General features: G+C 39.0%; 1 protein-coding gene across 1 annotated transcript in view; it reads right to left on the minus strand.

Annotated features, from left to right (window-relative positions):
- The window catches only part of TTC7B (tetratricopeptide repeat domain 7B), a 208,784-nt gene that overhangs the window by 119,009 nt on the left and 79,863 nt on the right, over window positions 1-9,912 (minus strand). Inside the window, exons 8-11 of the mRNA XM_019551144.1 lie at window positions 5,304-5,387; window positions 3,869-3,973; window positions 1,224-1,341; window positions 974-1,031 (exon numbers count right to left, since the gene is read on the minus strand). Of these exons, the coding sequence (XP_019406689.1) occupies window positions 974-1,031; window positions 1,224-1,341; window positions 3,869-3,973; window positions 5,304-5,387 (365 nt within the window). The remainder of the gene's footprint in view (window positions 1-973; window positions 1,032-1,223; window positions 1,342-3,868; window positions 3,974-5,303; window positions 5,388-9,912) is intronic.

The following is a 9,912-nucleotide window of genomic DNA, read 5'->3' on the forward strand; positions in this document are numbered from 1 at the left end:
AAAGTATCAAGGTTTACAGACTGCATAAGAGCACACATTCCCATTTTTCCTCTGATCACGTCTCCTGTGATGTGCTACATTAAAAACCCTATAGAAAAACCCCTACATAAAAACAGACTTGTTAGTTCATTCTCAATTTATCAAGGAAGGAAAAAAGCCAAAAAGACTCTGCGCAAAGCAAATCAGACTTGGATAATAAAATGGGTTTAAAGACATAAATATTCAGAAGAGCCAAGTTTAGATAACCACTGTAAGGTGTCACAGTATCCATCAGCAAGTTGTTTTTATATTTAGAATCTAAATCATGAAAAGATCTCAATTTTCCTCCACATTTGCTTGTTAATACTTGCAGGAGCAAACCTAGGGAGAAGGAATCAGGTCTCCATCAAAAAACAGTACTGCCTCTGGGTAAGGCTTCACACATACAAACTGGTGCTTGAGTTTGCATTGTCACTAACTGTGATAACTCTTCTGTGGACAGAAAGGACCTCCTTCTCCAGATCTGTCAATCTGGTACTTCTTGCAGGCAATAAATTCCCTTTTTCTCACCATACAACTGAAACTCTGAATCTGTAATTGGGAACACCTGCTGTATCATCTGACCAGTGACAAATCAGCACTGAATCATTTTACAGTATTCAAAAATGTCCTTAAGAGGTATGAATTATTTTTTCCTTCTAGACCAGAATAAGAGAATATTTATTTTAAAGGCTGTAAAGTAAAACGTTATTCTCCATTTGATGGCAACAGAAAATCATCTTACATAAAGTTAGAGGAAATTCTTAGAAATTGGTTTGGATTTTTCTGGCAAAAACTGATGAAGTGAATTTTAATGCAATATGTTCTGTACTCATGAAGACAGACTCTCAGAGGTAAAATTCTCATTATGTAGTCTTTATAAATCTCTCTTTTTTTTAACCACATAAGGCTTTTCATTACATACAGCAGAATGAAAAGATTAACACCCACTCACCTCTGAAATGCAAGAAGAGCCTTTCTCTGCAGGACCTCTTGTATACCTCGCAAAGATGCTAAAAAGGATATATTTAATCAGCATTACTTAAGATTCAAAGATTTGGTTCCACACATTTATTTGACAAAGTCTAACGTATCAATAGATTAGGACAAAAATAACACATAGCACATAGAACACAAAGGGCTGTTACGCTTCTGTAGATTTACTTGTGACAAGAATTTCCCATCTGTGAAACTCGTTTTCTTACCATCAGTGGCTTGCAAGCTGTAAGTCAGTCCTAAGGCCAAGTAGCCTTTTGCTTTGAACTCTGAGGTTTTGTCTCCAAGATCAACAACTGTTTTGGCAAATCTTTCTGCTTCTTCCAACTGAAACCATTACAAAAATGAACAAGAGAGTCTTAGAAAGATTTCTATTTCCAAAAACTCCATAAAATTCCATAAATACAAAACAGGGGGTATGTGTTCTTAGACAAAACTAAGAAGCCTGACTACCTTTTTTTTTTCTTTTTCCGCCCCCCCACTTCACACAACAAATTTTTACCAATAAGGACTTGCTTCATTTTCCCACTTAAGCTTAGAAGCAGCAGCTGCCTCACTACAGCGTGCACCAGCTGTTAGGATGCTATGTTTACATCTGCATTCTCCTAGAGGGGATTAAGTGAGCTCAACTTGTAATTTAAATGCTGAATGAAACAGAATTAAAGTTCCAATGGTTCTGCTCCACTTAAACTGCTAAAAGATTATGCAGGTAAATTATATCCCAAATGCTTCTACCAGTTAAACTGTTACAGCTGTTTACCTCATTGATTTTCCCGCTCATCTTATAAATATACAAGTTCACAAAAAGCTAAGCTATCTATTCTGACAGTTATATGGGCACTGACACCGAGTGAGGATAAACCATCTTTAAACATCTAGTCTTCACAAAAAAAGAAAAAGAAGCTGAAAAGCTCTTTGGAGTCTTCCACTTGACCCTGAGTTCCCTTTGCCATTTTATATTTTCCAATTAGAAAACATTAGCTTTTTAACAACAAAGTTGTTGCTCTTCAAGTTTTCTCAAAGCAACAACTGGAGAAAAATGCTCCGAGTCAGGAAGGACACCTAAACAAACAGGCCTCCGCATCTCACCATGCTGCTGAATCCAAAAGGGTTTTGTCACGCAAAGCTGCTAAGATCAGAGCTTACATAACTCCATACCTTTCACACTGTAGTCTGACAAAGAAGGCCATGTACAAATACTCCCTACCAGGAGAATCGCCACTCTTGCCGTAGAAGCTATGAGCACACAAGCCTGCACTCTTTCTCCTGGGGGTTGGAGGAAGATTGGAACAGGTGCCAAAACTCCTCACCCCTTCCCAGGCCAGGAACTGCCTGGTCTGGTGAATGGGTTGAGCCCTTGGCCCCACTGCTCGACTCCCCTCCCAGCTCTACACTCCCACATGGGAACAGGAGTGAAGCAGCTACTGCTCCCCACTCCTTCCCCACACTGAGATCACCCCAGTCTCAGAAAGGCATGAGGACCAAGGCAGAGGGTGCAGTGGCTGAATGCCTGTACCACTTCCTCTCCTGGAAATACCTGTCAGTAGAAATGCACTAGAAATGCATGCCAGTTTGCTGCCCAAGTAAAGTTGGCAGCTACAAAACAAGGATCCACAAACACACCAACAAATTCTGTTTGAGGAAACTCTAAAGCAGGCTATATGCAGGGTACGTGTATGGGGATCAATTTAGTGTCAGTCTCTATCAGTAAAATCAACTGATACTACATTTAACAGCCTAACCTAGTCCTGCTACTGCACCATTTCTGTTTGAACTTCAAGTTATAAAGAACTGTCTACCCCTCCTCCATAGCATTTTATGTATAGCACCATGCATTCACAACAAATTAAGTGTAGCCACAGTTTTTAAATAACTAGAACCTCTTTCCCTCTCAATTATTTCTGTCAGCTTCAAGTTCATACTGTAATGTGTGTACTAACCACAGTGAATACTAAGTTAAACTTAAACATTTTGTGTAGAGAGATACCAGTTTCAGGACTTCTTAAAGAACATTTTTTTTTTTTAGTGGGAAACAGAAAGATTGAACATAATCCTAATTTGGATTTTAGAAAAACTTGCTTTAAAACCTAGAAGAAATAAAATTGTTTTCCCAGAAACATTTTAAGGGACTTGGATTAAAAAGCATGAAAACCTGTTTTTAATTGTTGCTTTTTCTTTCTGAAGTGAGGAAATAACTGAAATCTGATACGTTTACTTTTTTTTTTTTTAACTTTTTAATCTATAGAACTAAATTAAATAAATCTATTAGAGAAATTCTATACACATCACCATAGACACACAATGTAGATGACACATGATGAGGTAAGCTCAACAATTTAAACTTCACTTTTAATTCTTGGGATGTCTGAGCAACAAACAGAGCTTGCTACTGCTACAATTCTTCCTTCTGAGTACTTACTATTAAAGCAAAAAGGGGCAACTAATCCTGAATCATATACTCCCTTAAAAGTGATGTTCTGTGTGAATAGTTACTGATCTCTCTGAGAACAACTTTGGAAGGTGTCTTAATACAACAGCTTCATTTATTAAGTTATCACAGACTGGCATACACCAACTGTAGCACCAAACACCAATAAGCTAAATATTGTTAAATGCTGACTTTTTAAAATGGTAACCACCATTTTCAAATATTTTGTAACCCATATAGATACTGGTTTACAGTACTGTTCAGTTGCACTCTTATAAGAATTTTTTATGTGCTGCATCTTCCATCAGTAGTCTATTGCACACTGTCATCATGGCCAGAGCATTTTTAAGTCTATAGCTTAAGGATCTGTGACATTCCAGAAGTGTTCAGTTCTTGCTGATTAGACTGACAACAAATCCAACTTACCCAGTGAAGAGATCCCATGCACAGTTTGGCAGCAAGGAGTGGTATGGTAGCATCATCTGGTTTCAAGCGTATACATTCCTTTAAGACTTTCACGGCTCGAGCAGACTGTACAAAAATATATTTCTCAGTGAAACAACTCAGAGTGAAGCATGAAACATCAAAAAAAAGACTCCTACCTTGATGAACTGATTTACCTTTTTCCAACTGAAGGAGCTATTCCTAAACAATTTTAAGTTGAAAGACCTGTCACAAGAGTGTCTGTCAGATCAGACAGGAGAGGCTTTGAGACCCACTGTAGTCACTAAATGAAGTCAAATGTGTTGGATCAGATATTGGCCTGCATACTACACTGCAGTGATGCATACAAAACAGAACTCTAGAGGAGCAGCTGAGGATTCACCAGGCTTTATACCACTTCCCTTACTGTCACCCCACCGGGGGGGGGGGTGGCAAATAAGTGGGTGGGAGTGGACAGATAGCGAAAGCAGGATGTACTTCAGTGATCACCAGCGGGTATAACAACACTTAAGGGACTATTCTAATATATTTTAAGCCAATGCAATTTAGAGCAGACCTTCATTATTCCTGAGCTTAAGGCTATTTTTTCCTTTACCTTTTCCCTACCACAATTTAGAGGCTGCTGTAAACTACACTGAAGATGGGGTAGAAATAGTAAGGCCCTCAAGGTCAGTGAATTACACAAATTCCCTTAAAATAATTTATGGAGAATAATATAATTATTTTTTTTCCCCCAGAATGACAATTACCCACTCATCTCCAAGGAGACAGGCTTTGAGGAAAGCTAATGGACCTCTCCTGCTTCATCCATAATAAATCTAGTTTATCCTCTGTAACCCCACGTGGAAGAGGAGAAAGCAAAGGAACCAAAAGTAGTATGTTGTGTTTAAAAAGTCCAGATAATAATAATAATCAAATGTGGTTCAACAGTCTAAGATTGCATAATGGAACAATATTTACAAGTGATGATATAACAAGAGGTTCTTGAAGTAAATAAAATTAAAGACGAACATGTGTAAATTCTTAGCTAAACCTGTCACCTGTTCACTGTGACAGTACTGAAAGTAAGACATCACTAAATTTCTATGTAAGTATATCATCTTAGGTATCTTAACTAAAATAAAATACTGTAAAATTCACTTTAAACTTCAGCTTGTGGTACTGAGCAACAGTGTTCAACATTTTCACTTCCTAAATGACAAACTCTTTGACAAGAACTGTCTTTATTTGTCCCTTGGTACAAGTACTGAGAAAAAAAAAATCATTGTTAGTTCACTCCCACAGAGCTACTCTGAGGAGTAATTAATTATTGTTTATAAAGAGTCTTAATAGACGAAGATTTCTAGGTAAGTGTTAATATACCATCATTACTGACAATCAGTACAAAGATTTAAATACACAAAAAGGCAAGACTTACCTTTCCTGCAGCCATTAATGACAGTGCAAACTGATACCAAAGATGGAACTCTTCAAATGCAAACTTCATGGCTCTTTCTAAACACTAAATTTGGGTGGGGGGGAAAAGGATAGAAATTATATTGATAAAATACTCATTAAGAGCCTAAACCTTCAAAAAGTTACATGCACATTTGTCTGTAGAGAAATACTGGGAATATTTTGCCTCTAGAATGTCAAAAAGTGCACGAAATAAAAAAGTCTAAGGGCACTGGCAAAAATAAGTGGATCAATATTAAATAATATGAGGTAAGCTGTTAAGATGTAACCATTACATCTGTGTACTTACATAGCAATACAAGCACACCATCACCTGTGCAATATTAACCGTTACATTCAGGATTAAATTTACAGTGATTTAGTCTAACTGTATCACTACAGGAGCATTCAGCCACAGTAACCATTGTAATATGGTAATATGTAACCATTGTAATAGCTAATGTGTCGCTTAGGTGTTGTTCCCCTTTTCCCCTAAGTAGCTGAAATGTTACACTTGCTGGCAGCCTAATTAGTTCAAATAACCAACTTCAGAGTGAAATAGGAAACAGTCATCAGCTTCCACAGGATTTAAAAAATAATAATAATAATAATAATAATAATAATAATAATAATAATACTACTACTAAACACTTAAGAACCAAGGAGAGAGTTTCTTTCCCTGTGCCACATGTGTTTAGGTACCCCTTAGCTGTTGCTCCTCTTTAGCCTGCCAAAACCAAGGATAAGCATCTGCCATGTTTAATAACAAAACCTGCAGATGGAAACCTGAGCTCCTGCATTGTGCCAAAGGTGCTTCTAACCTTTTCATTCCCTGATACTTACTGCATCAGTAGCACCAACCAGACAGGCAAGCAGTAGAGTGAAAGCTTTTTTGACAGTTATTTCTACTTGAAAGAAAAAGCCATCCTGAATCAAAACTACTACCAAGTTAGAGCACAAATTTGTTATACTGTTCTGCTGAGGTTCATTTTATTAACCAGATGCCATAAGTTACATTAATAATTAGTATGCCAAGATGCAACATATTAAAATTAATGTTTTGTGCCAGTTACAAAAGGTTTCACATTTTTCTGTGGGCCATAAGGAATAATTTATTTCCCTTATTACAAGGGTTTTACAAATCAAGCCACCTCTCCAAGGAGCTCCTGGACAGGATACTCTTTTGGATTAAACCACAGAGATTTAGCAGTCACCTTCCTAGCATGTGATGGTGTGTTATATGCATTGTAAATACACAAAACTGTAAAACTCAAATGCTATTTTGATATTAAAACAAGACCTTAGTGCTACATGAAAAAGACAGAAAATGCAATTATGTATAATAGAAACTGAGGTGAAGTATGATGCAAAAACAGAACCAACAGTGCATTCTACTTATTGAACAGAATTTACATATCCTGTGCTGTTTCATCATAGGGAACCTACTGCATAAAGTGTTGCTAAATATAATCTTTAAAATGTACCATATTATATGCATACTTAAAAATGGTGGGGTGGGGGAGGGAAGAAACCAATAATGCCCTTGTAACATTGTTGCATGTACAGTCTAGAAAATAATTTTGTACAGCATATCACAGTTTTATATAAATGTCAATATTAATTAAATCCAGCATTGCTGTTCAATTATTTCATCTCCATCAGTAAAAACAATAGATTAAAGCTACACAGAACTGAATTAGGAAGTATTCAATCATGACTGAAGACAAACAACCTGAAAAGGCACTTGAAAGTTGTATGGAAAGATTCCTATGTGTAGGGGAAGGGAAATGATACAAGATATACAGAGAGGCATTTATGTTTCTTCCTCCCTTTACCTGCACTATGGGCCCCTCTACATGTACAGGTAAAGGCATAATGGGATCCAATATACAATCCACACAATCACATCTCCTACCATACCACACATACATAGCAGGAGGCATGATTGTGTGATCACACATTAGATCCCATCGTGCCTTATTGCCAATACGGGGGAGGGGGGGCGGGGGCTAATCCCAGGCTCCCACTGCACTGGCAAGAAGCAGGCTCCCACAGCTGGGAGCCCCCTCTGCTGAAAAGGTGGCCAGAAGGTGAGGACTCCTGATCCTGGCTGTACCTGAGTTCCAGCCATGGGAAATGCCTACACATATAAATTAAAGTTGGATAGAAACCTGCAATTAAGATATTACACACTTTTGAGCAACAACTTTATAGCTGGTTGGACCTTTTTAAGGCAGCACAGTAAATCTGCATGTGTAGCCAGTCTAAAGTTATTATACAATTAACAGGGAAATTGTGCAACAGATATCATGTGTAGAGGGGGTCCATGAAACACTATCAGGAAATCCAATGTAAAACAAAAAGAGCTCTTCCATGGAACTTGGCAAAGTATCTAGTAAAAAGAATGCAAATTCATTTTATCCCTATCAAGTCAACAATACATAGTCTAACCCACAGCGTTTAAGTCGCCCAAGCAGAAAACTAGCCCAACCTGTGGGGACTTCAACTGCTGTTTAAATGGCTGCCCATCCTAACTCACAGGTATCTTTTTTGGCCTATCCTGTATACAGAGCTTTTCAAGACTTTGAAGAATAATTCACTTGAAAACAGAGCTTCATATTACAAGGGCTAGGGACAGAAGTTACACATAAACCAGTTTTAGTCATCAGAAACTGGTTTAAACCTGTTAATGCACACAAACCAGTTTCAAAATGGCTAAAACTGGTTTAAGATAAACCTGGTTGAGTGTAGCATCAGATTTAACTGATTTGGGTCAAACCAGTTTATGAAACTTGTGTCCCAGGCCCTGTCCTGGTTCAAGTTGAATCAGAGTCTCCCAGCATGCTTTCCAGCCTTGGGCTGAGCTGTCTGCTCCAAAAGAGAAGCGGGGGGAGGGGGCGGAGGAGGAGAAAAGGCAGGGACTGCTTCCCCCCATGCAAACCCTGACTGGGTTCTGAGGCCAGGGAAGGGGGTTAAAAACTTTCCTTTTCCCAAGTACAGAGCTGCCCTGCCCTGCCCTGCTCTGCTAAAAACTTGCTGCTGGCTGCAACTGTGGACTATAAACCCTGGGCGGCGTCTCAGAAAGAAATCGACAGCCCTGGAAGGGGCAAGACAGAGACCCTTTGGAGGGGTCTCAGCTGCATTAAGAGTACCCAACACCCTGCTCGGAACAGCTGGGGCAAAGAGGGATGATGTCAAGGGAACGGACCCCTGAGTGGGGGTGGGCAGAGACCCACACCCCGATCCTTTCGTTATTTCTTTTCTTTGTTCACTTCATTTTGGAGGGCACCCAGAGTCATGACCAAGGAAATGCCCTCCATGGGTCCAGAGAGATCGAGGCCGGATTTGCAGGAGCCTCAGAGGAAGTTCGGGTGCAAAGGCAGAGACAATCGTATGCCTTGCTGACCTGTAGCATCTATGCTGCTGCAGAGTCCAAACCATGTACAGAATTTTCTCTTTAGCTCACTGACACATCAGGAAAGGTTTTCTATAAAACCATATTGATTAACTGCGCTTGAAAAGTGATGCTAACATGGTGTGAAATACAATTGAATTTAGCTGTTTTTATAGCTGTAGCATTCACAGAGATTAAATTTATTGCTAAGAATCAAAATTCAGATGTTTCCTGTTACTTCTGGTTAATCCACTGCCTGTCAATGTGATGCTTGAAATAGAACAAATTTGCTCTCCTCATTCTGGTAGCAACGATTTAAATATACATTTGAATATTTTCTGTACTCACTGTAAAACCCTAACTTCTCTTATAGTTGTAGTCTTTGAGTCCCCTATCAGAAAACAGTACATGTAGACTGCTACTTGAAGTAAAAAAGGCACTGGTTCACTTACACTTTCTTCCCATATTTAGGGTAAAGCTGTTTCCCTATAGGAAAACAGAAATGCATCTACCCCTGTTCTCTAGGCAACCAAATGTACAATAAAAATAGTAAAATTGCCTGTCCTTTCTACCTGACAGCAGATGAAGTTGGAGAAGGTCTCCTGTCAAATATCAGAAAATACACAGGAAAACTGGTTTCATGTTATTATATTTAATTAAAAATGTTTTGCAAGGTTTAGCTTTCTATGTGGAACAAAGTGGAATGGTGGCATTACAAATTACCCGTCATAAAAGACACTTAAAATTGGGAGCATTCACCTGTTTAAGGGTGTTAACACATGCTAAGTGTCCTCTAAACATTTTTAAAGTTATGCCACTTCAAGCAAAGGTCATCTTTGGTCAGTTTTACCCAGATAGTTCAATAAATAGATAAAACACTATTTTGTTTCCTCCAGCACCCAAGGATGCACCATTCCTAGCCCTTCCGACTCCTTTGCTCCATGGTTAAATTTTCAACCCTCCTGAACTACCGCCCAGTGGGGTTCTGCCTGCCCCAAGGCAACACACCTTCCTGCAAGCCCAGCACACCCTGACTGCTATTCATTTGAAATGGCTCTGCCCAATCCAGGCAACAAGCCTGCTGGGTCTCAGCTCAGCCCTAGTTTCATAGTTTTCTAGGGTCGGAAGGGACCTGAGCAGATCATCTAGTCTGACCCCCTGCCATGGCAGGAAAGAATACTGGGGTCAAATGACCCCA

Source organism: Crocodylus porosus, unplaced genomic scaffold (assembly GCF_001723895.1).
Source record: "Crocodylus porosus isolate Cpor-Errol unplaced genomic scaffold, CroPor_comp1, whole genome shotgun sequence".
Lineage (NCBI taxonomy): Eukaryota > Metazoa > Chordata > Crocodylia > Crocodylidae > Crocodylus > Crocodylus porosus.